This window comes from Dipodomys spectabilis, unplaced genomic scaffold, assembly GCF_019054845.1.
Source record: "Dipodomys spectabilis isolate Male_0828 unplaced genomic scaffold, ASM1905484v1 ptg000190l, whole genome shotgun sequence".
Classification (NCBI taxonomy): Eukaryota; Metazoa; Chordata; class Mammalia; order Rodentia; family Heteromyidae; genus Dipodomys; species Dipodomys spectabilis.
The window spans coordinates 5,166,219-5,190,285 of NW_024870867.1; the positions used below are offsets into that span (position 1 = coordinate 5,166,219).

At 36.7% G+C, this 24,067-nt stretch overlaps 1 protein-coding gene across 1 annotated transcript in view; it reads left to right on the top strand.

Moving 5' to 3' along the window:
* Hdac9 (histone deacetylase 9) overlaps positions 1-24,067 on the top strand; it is an 821,624-nt gene that overhangs the window by 575,476 nt on the left and 222,081 nt on the right. Inside the window, exon 14 of the mRNA XM_042695799.1 lies at positions 9,312-9,445. Coding sequence (XP_042551733.1) covers positions 9,312-9,445 — 134 coding nt within the window. The remainder of the gene's footprint in view (positions 1-9,311; positions 9,446-24,067) is intronic.

Below are 24,067 nucleotides of genomic sequence, written 5' to 3' on the forward strand. Positions count from 1 at the left end.
TACTTTGGTTTTCTCCACTTCTCATATGGTTCTTTTGATATGAGTGTAATAAGGTACACGAATATGAGAGAAATGAGAAGAGGTGAGAGGGATAATACATGGTTGAGAAAATAGTGTTTTGAAATGGGTTTGATATGTTGGCCTTAGAAAACTCAAGGCAAAGAAAGGTACATACTATAAATTAAAGAACTAAACATGACCTAACTCAAACCTGATCATTCAAACTAAAGATTAGACCAGTTCAGATAATTAGTTTCTTTTCCATGTCAGAATTCTACTATTTGTCAGCACACATACTCCAAAACTGAATGTTAAGTCTCTTTTCATATTTAATGAGTTTGCTTGAACAATTTCTTATCTAAATTGAAGGTTGCATACTTATATATTTTAAAATATAATTATTATTAAGGCATTCTATGTAAGTGTTACTCAAATAAGTAAAATATATAGCATAAATTGCATAGTAAACAGTTTGGAATTTTCTAGTGCAAGAGGAAAATATTGAAAGTAAATATTACTTTAAAATAATTACTCTGCTGCCTGGTGACTAAGTAGTTTATAATTATCTATCTATCTAACTATCCTGCAAATTTTTATACATTATCTTGTATTATGTTTTCCTCCTTTTGATTTCTTTTTTGGGGTCCGGTCATGGGGCCTGAACTCTGGGCCTGGGCACTGTCCCTCAGCTCTTCAGCTCAAGGATAGCGCTCTACCATTTGAGTTACAGCACCACTTCCGGCTTTTTTCTTTTTTGCTTATGTGGTGCTGAGGAATCGAACCCAGGGCCTCATGCATGCAAGGCAAGCGCTCTACCACTGTGCCACCGTCCCAGCCCCTCTCCTTTTTATTTTTAAAAATAATCTTTAATTCAGATGTGAATTCTAAAGGCTTTCATTTCTATTATGAGTGAATACATATTTTAAAAATTAAACACCTTTGCTGGACACTCATGGACCATGCCTATAATTCTGGCTGCTCAGGAGGCAGAGATCTGAAGATTGTGGTTTGAAGCCAGCCCTGGCAGGAAAGTCTGTGAGACTCTGAAGAATTAACAACCAAAAAGCTTGAAGTAAAGCTGTGTCTCAAGTGTAAGAACACTAGCCTTGAGCAAAAAAGTACAGGGTCAGTGCCTAGGCCCTGAGTTCATGTCCCAGGACTAGCACACACACACACACACACACACACACACACACACACACACACACACACACACACACACACACACACACACAAGAATTTAACTTCTTTCTATAAACTTTTTATTATCTATTGTACATATGCTAAAGCCTATAAAAAGTATATTCTTTGAGAATACATTTATTTTCAGAAGAAAAGCATACACACTCAAGATCTGTTCCTTTAAGAGTAAGAAGGAATGAAACAGCACATTCTGATACTGTGTAGTTTGTTTCAACCCATTTTATAGAGCTATACTGAAAAGTCATCTAACACTTAGACTTGTGTGATTTTTCAGCCACATCCTTCAACCCTTCACCATCAGTGTAGATCCTCAGTGGCTAGTTACCACACCCTTCTTTTATTTTTGTAAGAAAAATACAAATTTCCAGGTAGGAATGCCTAAGTCTAGACAGTTAAGAAAGATGCGGTGTCCAATACGTGTCTTTTGAGGTGCTAGACAGACTCCAAAAGAAACCCTAGGATATAACCAATTCACAGTGGCCTGCAGAGGTTTAGAGGCTGTATCTCCAAGATGGCACAAAGAACTTGAGTTCTTGTAGCTGCTGTAGTGATAATGAAGACGGTGAATGGTAAAGATCACCTACCACACTCTCATTTGGATTTTAATGCTATAGTTAAATGTAGGTAATAACCAATTTTAGAATAGCTGTTAAATTAGATTTAAAGATAAGGAAAGGCATTCATATGCATTTCAGGTAATTAAGAGCATGTGTTTGCTTTCTCTACCAATGTGTTTACTTTCTCTTTTTACTCAACTATTCTTGACAATGATGAAATTTTGCCCTTCTGACAAGAGAATAGGTAACAGATGTTAATATTGTGTTAGTTTGTGCAAAATGGCATTCATAAAAAAAACTATTAACAATTTCACTAGCTTCATCTTCTCTATCAAAATCAAAAGGACTTCTTTCAATTCAAATCTATTTAAATAAATCCCTTATAACATTATCCTTTAAGATATGAGTCTAACATGAAGTAGAATCATCATGCTGAAATGAAAGTCATTAAAGTCATTAAAATAATTTAATATGTCTCAAATAGATGTTTATTCAGAGGCAAATCATAATGGAAAATCAAATATGTTTAAATATTTCAATGTAAGTACAGCACTATTGGCCTTTTCTCTATTTTTTTTTTAATTAAAGTTGTTTAATTCCACTTAATCCTTCAAGTTATTCAGGGTTTGGTTTCAATGTTATTTCCTTTAGAAAGCTTTACTTAGTCAACTAAATCCAAACTATTCTGTCATGTTTCTTTATAACAGACTGTATTTCTCCATCAAAAAAATAGGTTATTTATTCATTTATTCTAGTCTGTAAAGGAAGACTGTTTTTTGTTCTTTCTAACCCTAGCATGAAGGTACATTACTAGCACATGAGATGGTTTACTTACACGCACATACACACACACATACACACACACACACACACACACACCCTATCAAATGAGCTAGAAAACAGCATTATGACGAACATTTCTAGCTATTTACTCATACGGTGCTCTTTAGTTATGTGAGGTTTCTTCAGTTATTCCTGCTTTCCAATTATTCACTAAGTCTGATTTTCTCCTCTGAAAGCCACAGGTTTTAAATTTTATTTTTTTTCCTATTGTTATCTGTAACTAGTTGTCATGTCATGTCATGTCATTCAACATGCCACCCTTTCCACCATGTTCCCCATCTAAAGATTTTGTTTGACTTCCAAATTTTTAACCTCATTGTGTATGACTCTTTGTCTTTTTGTTTAAATTCCAAGGGCATCTCAAATTTATAATGTAGCACTGATCTAGTTTTGTGAAATGTGAATTCCTGCCTTTTTATCTCCAAGATCTATGTTAATTTTGTTGCCTTTCTAATTTCCTTACAATTCCTACTTATCCATTATCTTTTGCTTATTCCATTATATATTAAATTTAGTTTGACCTTGACCTTTAGCTGTGACTACTGTTTTATCCGTCATTTGTTTGACATTTGAAGATGCCAAAGCATTTTTTTCTGAAATCTTATTTTGGTTAGTCATGTTCACTGAGCTAGGTAGTATTTAAATGTCCTCTATAGTTTCTGTAGAATATTGTCATGAGCTCTGCTCATTTTTTACTTTAGTTTTGATTACTCATTCCTGTATATGAAAACAATCTCTCCAGATATTTAGCCAATAAATGTGAATTATGTTTGGCTTCCCTTTTTTTTCTAGTTTACATGCTTGTTGGCTCTCTGTTTTGGCTCTGCAGGTGAATGGCAACCTTTAATCCATTTCATAGGCTCCAATAGACTTCCATAGAAGTTGGAAGGCCAATGGTGGAAATTTCTTCTTCCCACTTCCTTTCCACCTGATACTTTGATAATAAGAATTACATAAAAAGCAAAAACAAACAAAAAAACAAAATTGTAAACCTTAGTGATGTTCTTATCTAATAAAAGGTGCAATTGATCAATATTTTAAAAATCATTTCTAGGTATTACTTTATTTGCCTAACTGACATATTAAGATTCCTACATAAGTCACACTATTTGATCATTTGGTGTATGTCTTCCAGATTTAAAATATGACAGATATTGCAAGTAGTAAAATGTATGGTAGAAAAGGAAAAATAAGGCAAGGTACACCTTATGGAAAGATTAGAATTTTAGACATAAAAGACACTTGTAGCTGTTATGGGAACATTTTTGAAGTTGTTAGAAATGACTGTTGTTTCAAAATATAGTCAGTACTCAATATCTATAGAGGTTGATTCAAGGACTCCCAACAGATACCAAACACCTTATACAGAATGGCAAATATAGCCTACACAAATCCCCTGTATACCTTAAATTATGTCTAGATTACTTGTGATGCCTAGCACAATGTAAATAACTATGTAAACAGTTGGTCAATTATATTGTTTCAAAGATAGGAACAAGGTAAAATTGTACATGTTCAGTACAGATGTGATTTTTTCCTCGATATTTCTGATTCACAATTGAGTCTGTAACTGTAGAATTTATGAATATAAAGAACTGGCTGAAGTCTCTTTTATCCATTTTAGTAATTCTACCATTTGCAGGTCACATTGTCATTTTATTTCTAAGACATCTCTGACCTCACAAATTTTTTCTTTCCTAGAAAACATTGATTTAGAAATACTTGTCATCAGCTGGGCTGCTGGCTCATGCCTATAATCCTAACAATGAGGAGGTTGAGTTCTAAGGATGTGGTTCAAAGCCAGCCCAGGCAGGAATGTCTGTGAGACTCTTATCTCCATTAAAAACTACCTAAAAAGCTAGAAGTGGAGCTTTGGCTTAGGTGTTAGAGTGCTAGCCTTGAGCAAAGAAGCTCAGGGACAGTGCCCATGACCAGCACCAAAACAAAAAACAACTTGTCATAGGCCTGGCACTGATGGCTCATGTCAGTAATCATAGCTACTTAGGAGGCTAAAATCTGTGGATTGAAGTTCAAAGCCAGCCCAGACAGGAAAGTCCATGAGACTGATCTCTGACTAACTTCCAAAAAAGCCGGAAATAGAGCTTGTGGCTCAACGTGGTAGAGCATCAGCCTTAAGCACAAAAGCCCAGGCCCTGAGTTCAAACCCCAAGACCAGCACATATCAAATATAATATTTGTCATATAATTTCTTCATGCATGTGTCACTTCTACTACTAAATTATAAGTTAGGCATGATAAAATAAGGCTTGAAATACAAGTATTAAAACTGGCTATTAGATATAAGCCCTTGATGAGAAATGCCATTATGTTCCTCTGTGTCCCAGTTCCTAAGTCCTAGAAATAGTTTATTACATTTGTTTAATGAACATCTTGGGAAAGTGTAACTCTCATGTATCAGAAATGGTTGAGATTGTTCATTGTTAGGAGCTAGAGTATTTTGTCTAAAGATGCTGAACTCAACTTTCTGAACCAAGCTGGTCTCAATAGACTTAGTATAATCATGTAGGAGTGATTTTTATGAGTAACAAATGACCTACCTATATGTAATGATTAAGGAAGAGAAACACCGAGTTTAATCCTTCAAATATACTACCTCATTAAATAAAACTGAAATCCAGAGCAAACACAAAATTCCAAATGCATCTAAAAAGCAATCTAAACATCTCAGGAAGGTTTTATTTTAAAACATACTATTAGGATTAAAATGCAGGTAAAGATATTAAGATTCTTTTACATAACTTAAAATCTTGTCTAATTAATCAAGATAAACATTGCTCAACTTGCATTGCAAGTGGTAATCAGTCAGGGAGAAAGAGTCAAACCAAAGTAGAATTCCATATGAACCCCAAAGAGAAGAGCAGGCTTATTTCTCACCCCATAAGTTTCTGTTTTTAAAGAAAAAAAAGAAAGGTAAGGCATGGAGATGAAGAATGAGGTTAAAGTCTCACCTTGCAGCCTACCTGTTAACACCTCATTGATACATCATTAAGATGAGTCAGTGGAGGCTTGGGGTTCCAGATTTTATTTATTTCTCCTTAAATTTGAATGTCTTTCCAAGAGCTCCTGGACTTTGTATTATAATCTCCAGATACCTGGCAATACTTCCTAGCTACCATAACTTGTTTCACAAGTTTCTGTTTCTTGGCAGTGAATTCGAGGGAAAATGTTGTTAAAGGGGAAAAATTACAATGGAAGTGATTGTGGACATATCTAGAGGTGAAATTGAAAAAGATAAGCAAATAGTAATCAAAATGTATACTCCTGAATATTATTCAAAATAGGCAGATAACTTTTGGTTTCCATATTGTTAATATATCAATTATTTTTGTGGTTGGAAATTGTAGTTGAAAGTTAAATTGTTAAATTGCTCCTGTTTATGTAATAGCAACTAATAATTGCTTGATAAATCTGAACTGTTAAAACACATCTGTGTAAGATATCTAAGATTTGTGTAAGTTTTTCTTTTGAATATTATTCTCCATGTCTGCTTGCTTCCCTGAATTTTATTTATGGCTTTTTAAATGTCAACCCATTTGACTTTATGCAAAAATCCTATTAGATTTTGGACAAAGTGAAAAAGTGGACATTGTGTAACATAGTTGTAGAAATACAAGTCTAAATTTACTTAATACCTATAGTAGAGGTACTTGTTCATTGGAAGAAAGGCATATCTAGGAGAAGGTAGAATGTTAAGGGGGAAAGACAACATAAACTTTAGGGCCAAGAAAATGCACAAATTAGATTCAGCAGGAAAAGCAGACAAGTTTGTAAGGGAAATATTTGTGTCTTTAATTCATTCATTGCACCATACTTTAGAGGACTTTTCAGAGAACCTTTTTCCAAACATGATTTCAGACTGGTAATTCAAAGTAATCCATAGAATTATCATCAGTGCTTTCAAAGATCTAACCATCTAAGTAAAAAAAAAAATACACGTAACAAAATTTTATAACTATTATAAAATTGTCATTGATGCTCTGGAGGAAATTTAGAGGAAGCTCAGAAATCAGACACAGTAGTAGAAGATGTAGTTTAGTGGTCTCAGAAATGCTTTGTTGGAGAAGTGACATTTAAAAAGACATTGCAATTATGTGAGTGTAACATAAAGAATCTCAGTGAGTGCTATTGATCAACAGGAAGTTGGAGGTTTGGGAAGGAGAAATAGGCTGATAAGGGTGTGGATAGAGTGGGGTCAATGAGGAGGGTAAATGAGGATGAATATGATTAAAACATCTTGTTTGTAGGCAAGTAAATTAAAGAACGAGGTCCATGGAGCTTGTGTTGGAAAGCAGGGAGAAGGGTAAGGGGGAATTACAGAGGGGGCAAGATTGATAGGTATTATATGTGTGTGTGTGTGTGTGTGTGTGTGTGTGTGTGTGTGTGAATGTATCACAATGGATCGACCCATTTGTACAATTACTGTATTCTAATACAAACACATAAACAAATAAGTAAGTAGTCTTGAAGAATAGGAAAAAATTATATGGATGAAGGTTGGAGTAATGGAGATCAGAAGAATTTCTGGAATAGAAGGAACAGAGTTATGAGGATGCAACACTGACATGGTTTTGATGTTTTTGAGGAATGGTTTTGATGTTTTTGAGGAATGGAGGAAGGAGTGCTAGAGATAAAGGCAGGTGGTATGTGTAGTGAAGGTGGAGAGGTAGGCAAGGGCAGTAGCTATGCTGTCCTTGGGGCATTTCAATCTCCTCAGCAAAGTCCCGTAAGTATTTAAGCAAAAGTAGCTAATGCAGTGTGGCCAATGCAATGGAGTGAAAGTCAGGTAGCTGGTTACAATGCTATTTCAGGAGTTCAGATTAGTGATAATGGTTCTTGGGATTATATGTGCTTTGGGCAGTGGAGATAAGGAATGAATGATTCAATATCTGTTTTGGAGGGGAAGCAGGCTCTCCCTTAGTTTCTAGGAGTGGAAATGTCAAGAGGACACTAACGTTTCTGGCATGAGTAATGAGGAATCCTGATGTCCTTTGTGAAAGGGGGAAAACTGAGTGCAGTTCTCACTTTATGAAAGCCATAAGATACTTACGTGAAAGTTTGGAAGGGCAACTGAGGAATAACGCGTGCATGTATGCTGCTCAGAAGACAGGCCAAGACTGAGGATGAAAATATTAGTTGGTCAAGGACAGGCAAAAAGACAGGTTTTGAAGTAATTTGAGTCTTAACAATGGACATTATTTAGATCCATAAAACACTATTTTTGTCTTTTACATAATTTTTACCACATGGCTTCAAAATGCATATGTCATTCTTCTGCATGAATTTAGCACACTCAAGGGAAAATAGTCTCCCAACAATCCTCTAACACAATAATGTGAGCCAAAAGAAGAAGAAAATTTATTTAATTAAACTTACTTTGCAATATAAATTACTGGTACTTATCTGCTCTTAAATTGATTTTTTGTCTTTTTTTTCTTATCATGTATATTTCTCCTGATCCCCCACCTCCCCCAAAAATCTACTCTGATAGTCATTCATTGGCAGAGATTTGATAGGTTCAATAATTTCTTATGCCAAACAATTTTGTAAGCAACATGTTTCTCCCCAAGGAATAGGCTTATGGGTAGAAAGCCTCTTAAAATGTTCCAGAGTTATAATTGTCCTCTAACTTGTTGCTTCAAAAAGTCATATTTTATGCACCCTTAATAATTCATTTCATCAAACTCTCATAGACTCTTTCCCATAGCAGGATCTAATTAAATCATGACAAGCTAAGCTCTGATGGTGGATTTTATTTATTATCTATGAAACCTCTACTAAATTTTGAAAAATTATATTTATTGAATTTTAAAAAATATCCTGATTCAGAAATAATTTGTGGTATATTTTTACATATTAATTATATTTACTTTTTAATTTTATCTTTGCTTCTTATGTTATACATTTATATATACATGGTTATATTCTTTATGATTATATGCTTCATCCTTTATTGTCAGATAATTCCTCCTCCATCCTTGACATACATTTTAAAAAGAATTGGCTCAAGTATGCCATAATATTGTAAGAATAACACTAGCCATGTTTATGTAACAGCCTAAATTACAAGGAAAAAAAAGTTAGCAAGAAGAAACTTTTCTGTGCAACCTTGATGAATCTGTATTACAGTAGAGGGAAGGAGTTGGAAATTTTTCCAGTTTATTCCAAGAACTGATCCCTAATGTAAATTATGACTGTTAAATTTGCTTATTCATTCTAGGGCCTCTTTATGACCCACACCATTTTCAATCACAAAAAAAATTCTCATTCAATAGATTCATGATTTAAAAACACATCTCATTTTGCGACTTTGACAAGAAAATGTAAGTGTCTACTGAATTATTTGCCAAGAAACAATTCAGAATGATCTTATGCACTAGTAATATTAGTTTATACAATATATATTTTTATAAATGTGTATGAAATTTCTTTAACTGTCACCTTTAATATTACTTTGAAGGGTCAGGAAACTAAAATCTAGGTTCTGGTCATGCCATGAGTTGAAGGTTTTCACATATATGAAGATGAAGGTATACGTGACTAGCTATCTCTTAGGTGGACCTGATACCTTTGTGATACAGATTATTTCTCTTTTTTGTGAAATTTACTTTGGGAAGAATGGCTTTGTGGAGTATCTTGACTAGCTTGTATCATTACTCAATCTTGGGCTGTGCTTCTTTTGTCTTGAAGGAATTGCCTATGATCCCCTGATGCTGAAGCACCAGTGCATTTGTGGCAGTTCCACCACCCACCCAGAGCACGCTGGAAGAATACAGAGCATCTGGTCACGGCTACAAGAAACTGGGCTGCTAAATAAATGTGAGGTAATCCTGAATTGGCCACACTCTTTGACTTACTTAAATAAATCATGTAAAGAGGTCAGTATTCATTTCAGTAGCAGTAGAAAATGTTAACCACATAGTGCAAACAGGGTGATTGATGGTTCCTCATAGCACAGGACTTACCAGCTGACTCTGAGCTAGACACACAGTAGGTACTCAGGGTGAATGGACTGAGCAGAGCCAGATGTGAATATTCTGTTGTGACTTTTACTATGTACATATGGTGGCAATATTTTTTACAAATAGGCAACATTTCCTGAGTTAATTTTTTCAGAAAGATTAACTTTACAAAGTGTTAAGGAATAATTGTTCTTTCTCAATACAAATTTTGAATTCAGATATATGGTAATTTGACCTCATGGAACTGAATACATTTAAAAGATGAACTGTCTAGTTACCAAGGAAAGTCTCTTCTGTTCATTGAAGTGACTATTTACTAATATATTTTAAAGTTTATGGTAGAGGTTTGAACATTTTTATTGTGTCAGTATTTCTTTAGACTTTGCAAATTGCTAGTGAGTCTCATTTCCACAAAGAAAATTATGTTTCTTTAGTCTTTCAGAGGCTGATAGACAAATTTGAAATCAATTTGGAAAAACTCACATTGTCAAATTTGCACAATATGAAGTTGATTAGCAGCTATTTATTTACTATAAATGTCTTTTGTTGCCTAAAATCCAGTAACATTCTGCATCTAAATTTGCAACATTTTCCAAATAAATATACCTTCCTTATCTTTTCTCTTCTCATTTGAGCATCTGTTAACTTAAAATAATTTATTGGATCTATATTACATTCTAATCATGTACCCTAACTGGAATTTAATTTTCACAGGTAGATAATGTCTGCCCCTGCTCTTATAGACTGACATTGTGATTTGTCCATTGTGTTATAGAGATCAATTACTTGGGAAAAAAATAAATGAATACTATTTTTTGTTATAATTATAGCATGAGAACATGGAAACATTGAGACTACATTAAATCTATAAAGAATTTTGGTTGAAAATAAGTTTCTGATGCAGACAGAATGGTCCTCAGGTCAAATGCACTTGTCTATATTTGATAGTGTGAGTTGGATCACTGTGATCTTTCTCTGCACACTACAAAAAAATTGACTGAATATGCCAAAGCCACTCATCTATTGTTTGTTTTTAAGGATAAATGTTTTCTTTATATATTTTCACCTATGGAGATAAACCAGTAGTGATATTTATTGGGTCATTCAGCAGTTAAGATTGTGAATGACTAAACCAAACCAACTTGTGCCAACTTAGTTTCACAAGTTTATTATGTGTTTAGGATGGAATTATCCAAGTGTTTTTTTTATACTTAAAGTTCTAAGTTGGATAAAATGTATCCTCTACTGAGAAATGTGAAGGAAATGTGAAGGAAAATGAGCTAGAGTTATTTCCTGCTTCTTTTCTCAGTGAAGACACCTTACCCATCATGTTCCACTGCCCATCCATTTTACATGTCAGAGGGCTTTCTTCCTCTGGTGAATCTTTTTTTCTTGTTTTTTTGTTTTTTGCTAGTCCTGGGGCTTGAACTCAGGGCACTGTCCCTGGATCTCTTTGGACTCAAAACTAGCACTCTACTACTTGAGCCACAGAGCCACTTCTGGCTTTTGAGTTGTTTGAGATAAGAGTCTCATGGGGACTTTTCTGTCCCAGCTGGCTTTGACAGATTTCAGTCTTTTGGCTAGCTAGGATTACTGGTGTGAGCCACCAGCGCCTGGCTTCTCTGGTTAAATCTTAAAGCTGTCTTTAGAGAATCTACATTTTTGACAGTGCAATCTAGAGTCCAAACTATTCTCTTTTTAAAATAATCCCATACTGTATAAATAAAATACAAGCAAGGAGACTTGTTCATGGTAGACTGATCGTAACAGGCAAAATGAATTGATTCATGAGATCTTTCCTGACTCCTGTTTGTATCTGCTAGAGATGTTTTCCTGATCAACATTTTTTTGATGCTTTTGCCAGCTAAGACATTGGTGCTTACATTTCCCCCCCACCTTGTTTAGGTCTCTGCTGATTTGCTCCCAACCACGCCAAACTGGCAGAGGCTGATCATAGGCTTCTAGTGGTTTTCCTGATTTTCTGAAGGAGCAAAGTCTACAGATAAAAGGACAGTAGAATGGTTCACATTGTTATTAATGCAAAAATGCCATTATCATTCCTTTCTCACCATATGTCATTTTATTTTTAGTCTGGTATAGTTTCAAATTGGATTATTCAACTCACATAGCACTGATTGATGTGATACCAACAACATGGTGATCAGTCAAAGGGTCCATCATAGGGATTGAATGATGAAAATGAGGCAAGCATTCCAGTGCCCTGCATCTTGTATATACATTTTTCTAACTTGAGAAGGGGAAGGGAAATAACAAAATGCTGAAACAAGGATACAGGTTGACCCATTGTAACAATGAGACATACAAGACACTATGTGGAAAACCAACTTTACAACTTTGGGGCAGGAGAGGGGGGAGGAGGTAAGAAGGGAAGGGTTAGTAAGAGAAAACAAAGGAGGGGGTAACAATGCTCAATAGGAACTTGCAGAGCTTCTGCATGGCAAAGGACATAGCTATCAAGATCAATAGAAAGCCCACTGATTGGGAGAAGATCTTCACTAGCCATACAAGGGCAAGGGTCTCATATCTAAAATATACCTGGAACTCAAAATATTAAATCCTCCAACAACAAATCCTCAAAGAAACAACTGACCAATAAATAAGTGGGCTAAAGACTTACAGAGAAACTTCTCTGAAGAGGAAAGAAGGATGGCCTATAGACACATGAAGAAATGATCAGCCTCCCTAGCCATAAAAGAAATGCAAATTAATTTTTAAAGCCATGAAATTCAGATTTTAAAATCATTAAAACCTAATTCATTTTGAGATATTTAGGACTTTAATATCCTTTTGTATCTTTGACAATTTTTAGGGACATTCAAAATGGAAATTAGAAGTCATTAACTAAGTGCATATTATCTTGAGATATTTAGCTCCATACAAGATAAAAACATCTACAGAGGGGCATCTGGGTTGGTTCTATATCTTAGCTATGGTAAATAATGCTGCATAGTTGTGCTGGTAGCTTTAGCATGGTTTTGCTTGTGATCATTTAGGTAAATACTCAAAAGTGGGATTGCTGGGTCATAGGAGAGCTCTATGTGGAGTTTTTTGAGGAACCTCCATTCTACTTTCCAAAGTGGCTGAACAAGTTTACACTCCCACCAACACAATGGAATTCTATGCCTCCATCAGAAAGAATGACATTGCCCCTTTTGTTAGGAAATGGAAAACAATAACTAGTATATGTCTGAGACAAGCAGAAATGGTCAGATAAGTTGATGTTAGGCGAAATGAACCGCAAGATGAGGACTCAAATGTCTTTTTTGTTTCTTGCTATTGTTTCTAGCTTATTTATAAGATATTTCTTTGTTGCTTCGTATGTTCCTTCCCCATGGTATAACCCCTGTTTTCACTGTATTTGATGTTGGTAAATTTGTGGAGGGGAAGGGAAAAACAAATTGTTTAAATAGAGATACAGGTGGACCCATTGCAACAAGGAGATGTACAAGATGTTATGTCGAAAAACAAACTTTACAACTTTGGTGCAGGGGTGGGGGGAAGGGATGGGGGGGTGAGAAGAGATGGGAAGGGGAAACAAAGGAGGAGGCAACAACGCTTGATAAGAAATACACTCAGAAGCTCTGCAATTTCATGCAATCACATTTGTCCAACATTTCTTTGATTTGTTGTGTTTCTGGTCTCTATTAAGAAAATCTCGGCCTGTGCCATGGAGGCCTAGGGTTTCTCCTATTCCATCCTGTAATGTTTTCAGAATGTCTGCTTTGACTCCAAGGACTTTGATCCATTGGAATTGATTCTGGTGTAGGGTGATATATAAGGAACTAGCTTTAGTTTTCTACAAGTGATTAACCAGTTTTGCCAGCACCATTTACTGAAGAGGCTGTCTTTCTTCCATTCTATTTTTTAGCTCCCTTATTGAAGATTAGATGGCTATATGTCTGTAGTTTCATTTCTGGGTTTTCAATTCTATTCCTTTGGTCCTCAGGTCTGTTCTTGTGCCTGTACTAAGCTGTTTTTTCTTACTATAGTTTGTAGTAGAGTTTGAAATTTGGTATTGATATTCCTCCAGCTCTGTTCTTTCTGTTGAGGATTGTTTTTGCTATTCGGCGTCTTTTATTGTTCCATATGAATATTTGGATTGCCTCTTCTATTTCCCTGAAGAATGAGGTTGGAATGTTGATAGGTATCGCACCGAATTTGTAGATAGCCTTGGGAAGTATTGCCATTTTCACAATGCATAGGTGCCATGGTTTCCCTTATTTGCAATAACTAGTATATGTCTGAGACAAGCAGAAAAGGTCAGATAAGTTGATGTTAGGTGTAATTAACCCTGAGATAAGTATTCACATGTTTTTACTTTCTTGTGATTGTTTCTAACATATTTATAAGATGATTTCTTTGTTGTTTTGTATGTCCCTCCCCCATGGTATAACCCCTGCTTTCATTGTATTTGATGCTGGTATAATTTGTGGAGGGGAAGGGCAAAAACAAACCGTTTAAATAGGGATACAGGTGGACCCATTGCAATAATGAGATGTACAAGTCATTAAGTCGAAAAATGAACTTTACAACTTTGGCCAGAGGTGAGGAGGTGTGGGGGTGTGGCGGGGTGGGAGATGGGAAGGGATGGGAAGGGGAAACAAAGGAGGAGGCAACAATGCTTGATAAGAAATATACTCATTACCTTGCCCATGTAATTGTAACCCCTCTGCATGGTATTTTCACAATAAAAAAAGATAAAAACAAAAGGAAAAGAAAGATAAAACAGAAACAAAAGGAGGTCTTTGTTTGTTTTGTTGGTCCTGGTGCTTGAACTGTGGGCCTGGGCGCTATCCCTCAGCTCTTCAGCTCAAGGCAAGCACTCTACCACTTGAGCCACAGTGCCTCCTCTAGTTTTCTGGTGGATTATTGGACATAAGAGTTTCATGGCCTTTACTGCCTGCACTGGCTTTGAAACTCCATTCTCAAATCTCAGCCTCCTGAGTAGTTTAGAGTACAGGCATGAGCCACCAGCGCCTAGCAAGAGAGTGTTTTTGTTTTTGTTTTTGTTGGTCATTGGGCTGAACTATGGGCCTGGGTGCTGTCCCTCAGCTCTTCAGCTCAAGGCTAGCGCTCTACCACTTGAGCCACAGCACCATTTCCAACTTTTGTTCTGCTTATGTAGTGCTGAGGAATGGAACCCAGGGCCTCATGCATGCAAGGCAAGCACTTTACCACTGAGTCAACTTCCCAGCCCAAGAGAGTTTTTAATGAACAGTTTTCTTTTCTCCATTTATTTTACCCTGAACAGCAGGGAAGAATGTAAAAGAGATTATAAGAGCATTTCAAACCAGCTACTCAGAAGTCATAGAATCTATACCACTACTCAGTATTCAAGCGATCTAATAATTATTTTGTAAATTTGCCTAACTTTGTAAGAATTGGAGCCGTTGTGAATTAGGGGAAAGAGCAATGTGAAAGAGAAAGTATCTCTTATCTTGTGTTGAAAAACTCTCCTCCCCTCTGTCTTGTCTTTATTCAAGTTCCTTTTGTATATTGGGACTAGAATTTCCCTGGGGCAAAAGATAGGAATTTTTTACTTCTGAATCACAGAGATAAAAGTCAGCTTTCCTTAGCCAATGCAGCTGTCAATTTTGCAATGACAAAATAACAGTAAAATAACAAAAAGAGATGATATTGTGAAAACAGTACATGGGCTCTGTCATTTCAAAATAATAGATTGATCCACAAATCAAACTTTTGTATTATATTGATTCATTTAGCAAAGTATCCAGCTAATCAAAATGTATTCCTTCATAGGTATTTGTTCCAATGACGTTAAATCTTTAACCTTATTCTTTCATTAGATATCTGTGTGCTTCCATCAAATCATTTAGCTTTGGTGATGATTGTTTTTCTCATGTGTAGATGTGAGGGTTAGTTAGGCAGGGTATGTGCTATGATATATTCCAGTTTTAATGCTGTATGAAATAAAAATAGCTAAGTTCCTTTGCGCTATTAACACGCTCTGCTCATGAATAGACTAACATTTTAGGATGTCTTGCTCTTAATTTGTAAAGTATAGCATAAAGTGCCCTCCTAACTACTCCTGATTAACAGCCAGAGAAAACTTTATTGCTTATTATATTAGATTACAAGGGTTAACTTCTTTTAGCATGATGTGGCACTGTTTTAAAAGCATTGAGGTGGTTAGCAGTCCTTCATCCCAATACCATTTAATTTTTTCCCCTATTGAATCATTCATATTTTGGTTAGCGACTTTGTTGAAAACAAAAAACCAAAACCAGCAGCTTTCTGGTCACCATGAGAAATAGATCTGGAGGGGACATTTGGAGTACTCTTCAGATATAGGCTGTCTTTAGGTAGCCTAGTTTGCAAACGTGTGTATGGGTTCTCCTGAGGAAAGAAGGAATGCACTTTTTAGTGTGCAGACAGATAAGTACACACACACACACACACACACACACAAGATTGACCCATCATCTGTTAGAAATGTATTTGCAGTTGTTTTTCCAGAAGTGTTCCTGACTCCCAGCCCCACCAAGCCACCCACAGACATTTGCTTGCTCTCACATTTGTTTGGGGGAATAATAACATTTTAGAATGCTTTAACTGGATTACACATTATGTGGAATTTGCATTGCCTCTTTGTGACTAATATTGAATAACTTTGTTTCGCTTTAATTCTTAAGTTAAAAACCTTAAGCAACATACTGTGCTGAAATGTTTTAACTCTTTTATTCAAGTGCCAACACAAAGTAATTACCAAACAATTCTGGGACATGAAACCAAGCTACTGTTGGCCCTTCTGGGATTTCTCAGCAGTTCTAAGGAGAAAAGTGGAGAGCAAGTTGAGCATAAGGTCCTAAGATGCCCCACAGCTTGGGGCCAGAGCATTTCCCTGCAACTCTCAAGTGACATAACAATTCCCTTTTCAAATTCACATAAGGAAATTTATTAATTCATGGAGAAACACTTTTGGAATGCACAGGTTTTTTGACATCAAGATTGCAAAGTGTTGAATTCGCCAGCTCATGGAAATTCAATTAAACATTTGTTTTATAGAGTAGTCTAACTAGATGGCAGCACATAACAGCTTACTGTTTCGTTTGGTTTTGCACAAAAACTTTTTAAAATGTGTTTGTGTCTTAGAATCTAACCACACAGTAAGAAACTCAAGAAGTCCTGTAAATCGTTATAAGGATGTTGTGGTATGGGGGAGCTGTGTGTGCAAATTGTTGAGATGTGATGGGAAAACCAGGGTACATGTACTACTGGGCTGAGACATTTGTATTTCTCAGCAAGTGGGCCCAGCCAGAAAAAGACATCAAAGTGACTCTGCAGCTTATATTCAAACTTAGGGGGTTTAGAACTTTAAAAATTCTGTTACAAAGGAACTAATACAGAAATAAAAAGTCCAAGCAAAGCAACACTAAGGCTTTTTTCATAAAAATGAATAGTTACACATCTTTTAGCCATTTAAAAACTATAGTGCTCAAGTAACAAAATATTTATTGCGAGGAATTTAGTTGTATACACCACTACTATGTTAAAAATATTAATACTAACACATTAAACCAATCCATTAAAATAGTTGTCATATTTTTAAAATATGTACAAGGCAAGAAATTCAGTTGCATAAAATCGTGACAACTTAGCTCAACTAAGTGATGGCTTTTCCCCCCCTGATGAACATAATAATTTAAAAATCAAGAAATCTGGGTGCTGGTGACACAAACCTGTAATCCTAGCTACTTAGGAGGCTGAGATCTGTGGATCATGGTTCTTAGCCAGCCCGAAGATGAAAGTCCATGAGACTCTGATGTCTAACCACCAAAAAGTCAGAATAAAAACTGTGGCTTAAGTGGTAGAGCACTAGTCTTGAGCAAAAATAAAAGCTCAGAAACAGCACTCAAGCCCCAAGTACAAGCCCCAGGACTGGTATACACACACACACACACACACACACACATACACACACACATACACACACACACAATGTAAATAAAGTCTTAAAATATATAGTATATATTATATGTATTATATATTGCATATTATCATAGATAAGTATACATATTATATTACATATATAATTTGTATTGTGTATATATGGACACTATATGTGAGATGTGAGATATATATACGTATATATGTTCATGTATATATATGTGTATATATATATATATATATATATACATATATATATATATATACTCATTACCTCTCCAGAATCTTTAATATTGAATGTTATTTGCTATTTTTCTGAAATGTATTAGAAAATGCTTTATTGGGATATTTTAAAATAAATACTAATGAGTGAACAAGTAATAATAATTAAGACAAGTGGGAGGTACTTAATATTTTGAAGCTAAGAAAGAACTCCCCATATTATTATTTTAATTATGTCATAGTTACAAATGATGGTTACACAGTGGCAATGTTGAATTCATTTGTATATGGTTCCTTACCTAGGTTGACTATTGAAATCTTTTGGATGGCTGTGCCCAAACAAGGTTAATTAGAAGCTCTGGACTTAGGAAGCATACCAAGACAGAGTTGATATTAATGACTACTTTAACAAAAATTAAAATTGTTAATATGGACTCAACAAAGTAGAGGCAAGCAGGCAACAAGTTCAAATAGTTGGAAAAGAGAGCAACAGAAGTGAGCATTTACCTGAGAGACAGGGTGGTATTAACTCAGAAGGGCAGGTTGGGGAAATAGCTCAGTGGGAGAGTTCTTGCCTTGTACAAGCTGAGTTCAATCCCAGAATGACAGAACAAATGAACATATAGATAAACAAACATAGGAGTGCCATACCCATAAAAATATTTATGAGTTTGGGAAAGTAGCTGGGTGCCCGTATAGCTGACACCTGTAATCCTAGATACTCCGGAGGCTGAGATCTAAGGATCACTGTTTGGAAGCCAGCCTGGCCAGGAAAATCTGTGAGACTCTTATCTCCAATTAACTTCTCAGAAAAAGCTGGAAGTGGCAATGTGGCTCAGGTGGTACAGTGCTAGCCTTAAAAAAAAAAAGTTCAGGGACAGCCCTTAGGCCTTGAGTCCAAGCCCCAGGTCCAGCAAAAAGAAAAAAATAAGTATGTTTTAGATGCCATAAAATAGGAATTTAAGCTCTGAAAAAGTTACCCAATTTTCAGTGGTGACTTCTTTTGCAAGAAATGTGCTTCAAGGTAGAGTTGTCTTCTTGTGAAATTTCTCTTTTAATCACTGCAATTAAAATTTGTTTTAAAAAATTTATGAATCAAAGTAAAGTGTATTCTGAATTTTCATTGGTTTTGTTTTAAACCATGGAATCGTATCATTTAATGCTAAAAACAAACTTCAAAACAATTCACGAAAATAGAAGTCTACAGTCATGTTTTAGCTTTAGGCATGCTAAGTCTAGGCAACAATTCGAACTAGAATTCAAGATTTCTAACTCACAATGCCTTTTCTTTCCAAGTGGCCAAGAGAAAGAACCAAAAGTGTGGTAGTCTTCCTGCCTGCTTCATGGCTTTTTTTCCTTCTTTTACTTCACTTCCAGAGGACAATCTCAAGGAGAGGAGGTATTACACATTGATGGGGACAGGTGTAAGGAAACTGAGTCATGAAGGTATCAGAATAAAGGGAAGAAAGCAAGCTCAACAGACCAACTGATTTTATTCAGGGAATGAAGCCTGGGAAGGGGACTCAAGTCTCCTTCAGCATGGCTGAAGGGGAAATGTCCCCAACCCTTACAACTCTTTAAAAATTAAGCAGAGTCAAGTCACTAGGAGGCAGATGGAAGTAGGGTAAGATAGAGGCAGGGGTGGGTGAGCAATATTATTTTGACTGAGGACTTTCAAGGTCTCAACAGCCTCAGTGTTCATCAGGGGCATCAGCATCAGACGTGGCCTTGGTCTCAGGCTCTCTTCTAAGACCATTGGTGTGTGTATTCAAGGGAAAGGGAAAGGGAGATGGTTCAGTAGGTTCTACAGTGAGGACAGTTTGAAGATATGGCTGTCAAGGGGAAGGTGAGTGCTTTAGGTTGTCATTTTCCATCAATAGGAAAAGAAATTATGTAGGTGGAGAGAATAGTCAGTAAGAATCATAGCATATTGGCTATGAGAAATAATATTGTTATACAGTATTTGTATAAGAGCAGGAAAATCAGTGAATCAGGAATAATCAATAGGCCATGACTTGACTCATTAAATAGTAAGTATGATATTTATAGTACCAGGTAATATCAACACCAATATGTCATTTATAATCAATAAAAAAAAAACAAATACTTGTGGTTCTGTGGATTTCTGGGAAAAAAAATGAAAATGCAGTCTTTCTATTTAGGGATAGTGGATGAAATATTTGCAGAAAATGAGATATTTCAGTAGAAATTCTTGCCGACTATGTCAGTACTTTGAAAATGATTAAAGAAAATGGAGTCTCCCCAGTGGAGTCAGGTACTTTGAGTTGACAAATTTAAGTTGGACATTTTCTCTTAGTTTGGAACCGCCACAAAATGAGTCCTTTCATGTCCTCAGTAATACCAAACCAACGCAATCCATCTGTTCTGCTAAATTATTTCTAGTTCCCTAACCAAAGGCACTGCTTTTTCATGCATTTTATCATGATTTTATGCCCTTTATTATATTTTACAAAAGGTTCTGATTCCTCCAGGGCCAATGAGAACTGATTAGGACACTGGCCTCAATCCAGGCTTTGAACACAGGAGGGGAAGGAATAGAACTCTTTCCTTTTTTCCCTGTTCCTTGGCAGAAAAAAATGAATGTATACCGTGTGTGTGCTCTGTGTGTGGGTGGGTGTGGGTTAGGCTGTGTTTTATCCTGTCACAGTATGACTTTGTAGATCATGTTCAGAACATTCCTTCTATAATCAGTTTGCATTAACGGCTTTATTTCAGAGAGACTATTTCTTCAGGAAAGATTCGTGGTGTGTTGTGAGATTCAATGATATGGTAATTTTTAATGACTTGATTCAAACTTTTATCCTGAATAGGGGCCTGGACTGACTGCAATCGTATTTCTAAGCAGAGTGAGTACTGGTTGAGCATTATCTCCTTTGTATTCCCAGGAAAGACACTGAGCCCAAGTCACAAGGAATCACTCAAAAAGAACACTGTCCTATCTCACAAGGCTTCTTTATTAAGAGGATATAGGCAGAGCTATAAGCTTTTGTTCTGAGGCCCTACTGGTGAGATCCATGTTTGTATCTCACAAGAACTCCCCAGATGAATTTCTTCCTTTTTAAGTATTGAGTGTTCCAGCATGCTCAGAATTCTCAAAAATCATTTTGGTCAGCATATCATAGATAACTCTACATAGACATCTGGCAGACTAAGTATCTCTGAGAACGGAAACCAGTGGATCCCTAAATTAAGATTATCAGGGCACTTTACTCTATTTTGTGACTCATTATGCTTCTGACCTTTGACTGTAGAAATCATCTTGAGAAAGAAATGAAGGAATTAAGAGTACACAGGAAGTAGAAAATAGGAGAAGGAATAAAATGAGAATATCTATATTTGAACAGAAGCAAATGAACAACTAAATGAAAAATGGGAGCTGTTAGAGATCTGCATATTAGAGGAAAGTTGAAGGTGACAGATTGAAAGCATTGATGAAAGCATTTGTAGAATGAAACTACTGAAGAATAACCTGTGTGCTACAAAAGAAAGGGAGAAAGAGAAAGGGGAGAAGGAAGGAAGGGAGGGAGGAAGGGAGGAAGGAAGGGAGAGAGGAAGGAAGGAAGGAAGGAAGGGAGAGAGGAAGGAAGGAAGGAAGGAAGGAAGGAAGGAAGGAAGGAAGGAAGGAAGGAAGGAAGGGAGGGAGGAAGGGAGGGAGGAAGAGAGGGAGGGAGGGAGGGAGGAAGGAAGGAAGGAAGGAAGGGAGGGAGAGAGGGAGGGAGGGAGGGAGGGAGGGAGGGAGGGAGGAAGGAAGGGAGGAAGGAAGGAAGGAAAGAAGGGAGGGAGGGAGGAAGGAAGGAAGGAAGGGAGGAAGGAAGGAAGGGAGGAAGGAAGGAAGGAAGAAAGGGAGGGAGGGAGGGAGGGAGGGAGGGAGGAAGGAAGGAAGGAAGGAAGGAAGGAAGGAAGGAAAGAAGGGAGGGAGGGAGGGAGGGAGGAAGGAAGGAAAGAAGGAAGGAAGGGAGGAAGGAAGGAAGGAAGGAAAGAAGGGAGGGAGGGAGGGAGGGAGGAAGGAAGGAAGGAAGGGAGGAAGGAAAGAAGGAAGGAAGGAAGGAAGGAAAAGAAAAAGATGTAAGGAATGAAAGAATAAAGATAAAAAGGAGGAAGTAAAAGGAAGAAGGAAGGAAGGAGGGAAGGAAGGGAGGAAGGAAGGGAGAGAGGAAGGAAGGAAGGAAGGAAGGAAGGAAGGAAGGAAGGAAGGAAGGAAGGAAAGAAGGGAGGAAGGGAGGGAGGGAGGGAGGGAGGAAGGAAGGAAGGAAGGAAGGAAGGAAGGAAGGAAGGAAGGAAGGAAGGAAAGAAGGAAGGAAGGAAGGAAGGAAAAGAAAGATGTAAGGAATGAAAGAATAAAGATAAAAAAAGAGGAAGAAAAAGAAAGAAGGAAGGAAGGAGGGAAGGAAAGAAGAGAGTTAAACTGTCAGAATTCTTAGCTTAGTCATACATCGAGTTCCCTTAGTAATGACTCTGTGAAATACAAATCTCAAAATATTCTTTCTTCTAATCCTTCCTATAGGTGGGAATGTTGCTGATTTCTTTACTCTCTTTTTGTGGAAATAAATAGTATCTTGATAGAGCTTGCTCTTTTATCAGCTGCAGAAACAAAAGGAGTACTTGCTTGGCCTGATGGGGCAAATTTATAATTCTATCTACTGGCAGGATCAAAGTGTGAGTCTGCTTCAGGCAAACAAAGTTAGTGAGATTTCATCTTATAAAAAAGCACTGGGCCTGTCAACTTATTTATTTAAATAGGGGGAATTATAGTCTAGGCCAGCCTAAGCAAAATGCATGAAACTTTATTTGAAAAATAGCTAAAGCAAAAAGAGTGAGAATGTTATTTAAGTGGTAGAGAGTCTGCTCAGTAATAGGAGGTTCTGAGTTCAAACCCCAGTATTCCCCCAAAAAATACTTCTTTCTGGGATATGGTATCATTTACCTATAATCACAAAACTCAAGCAGGATAAACTACTTGTTGTATGGCAACTCTTTTGTACAAGAACATGTACATATATGTATCTATATATATATTTATATATACACATGTGTATATATATATGTATATATAGATATATATGAAGGATAAGATATGATATTGAGTTTAAGGCCAGTTTGGGCTACATAAAGAGATTCTGACTCAAAAAATGTATAAACTGGGCCCGGGTGGCTCATGCCTATAATCCCAGCTATTCAGGAGTCTGAGATGTGAGGATTGCAGTTACTAGTTAGCCTGGGCAGGAAAACTGATGAGACTCTTAGCTCTAATTAACTACCAAAAAGCTGGAAATGGAGTTGCAGTAGCTCAGTGTGTGTAGAAGTCCTTGCCTTGAGCACAAAAGCTCAGAGGCAGTGCCCAGGCCCTGAGTTCAAGCCTCAGGACCAAAAAGAAAAAAAGGTATATAAAAAAGAATACTTTTCATATCTCATGTCACATGTAACTGTTTTTCAATAAGTACTGACTACAATATTTCAATAAGCTAATGTAAAATATTTTGTGAGAGTCCAGTGGTTGTAAAAGAGGAAGAAGAAAGAGAAAACAAAGTAAAAATTTAGGAACAGGTACATTTTAATGGTGAAGTGAAGTCTAGAGGTGCTCAGAATAAGCCAGGGCTGCAAAGCTGGGCCAGATGCTCATGGCTAGCACCGAATGAGTGGGTTCAACAGGTATCCTCTCAGGATTCACTAGCACTTGTGCTACTGTCTATTACAGTGAATCTTGTCACCGGATCATTGTTCAAACGTGTGATTGATCATTCAGCTGGAAGGCTATGGGATTGTGGGTAAATACGAAAAATACTTGAGACAAACGTGGAAGTATGTGATATGTAAATTTATATGAGTAGTGAGTGAAACATAAGTATTTACCACTACTGCTTTAAAACATTCAATTTAGACCTATCAAAGGAGAAGGGGTAGGGAATTCAAGGAAAGTTTATGATGGCACTGTAGTCAAAACAAGGCTCTGCCATTGTTTCACATGATCAATGTTTCACTGTCAGTGTATGTGATAGTGGGGGAGAATGTCATAGACCCATAGAAATGAGAGCTAAAAATCCCTTTTATGCTGGGCACCGATGGCTCACACCTGTAATCCTAGCTACTCAGGAGGCTGAGATCTGAGGATCCTGGTTGAAAGCCAGCCTGGACAGGAAGATCTGTGAGAATCTTTTTAAAAAAAATGTGAAAATACCATACAGAGGGGTTACAATTCCACGGAAGATAGTGAGTACATTTCTTATCAAGCATTGTTGCCTCCTCCTTTGTTTCCCCATACCATCCTTCCCCTCTCCGCCCTCCCACCCCCACACCCCCCTACCACTAACCTCT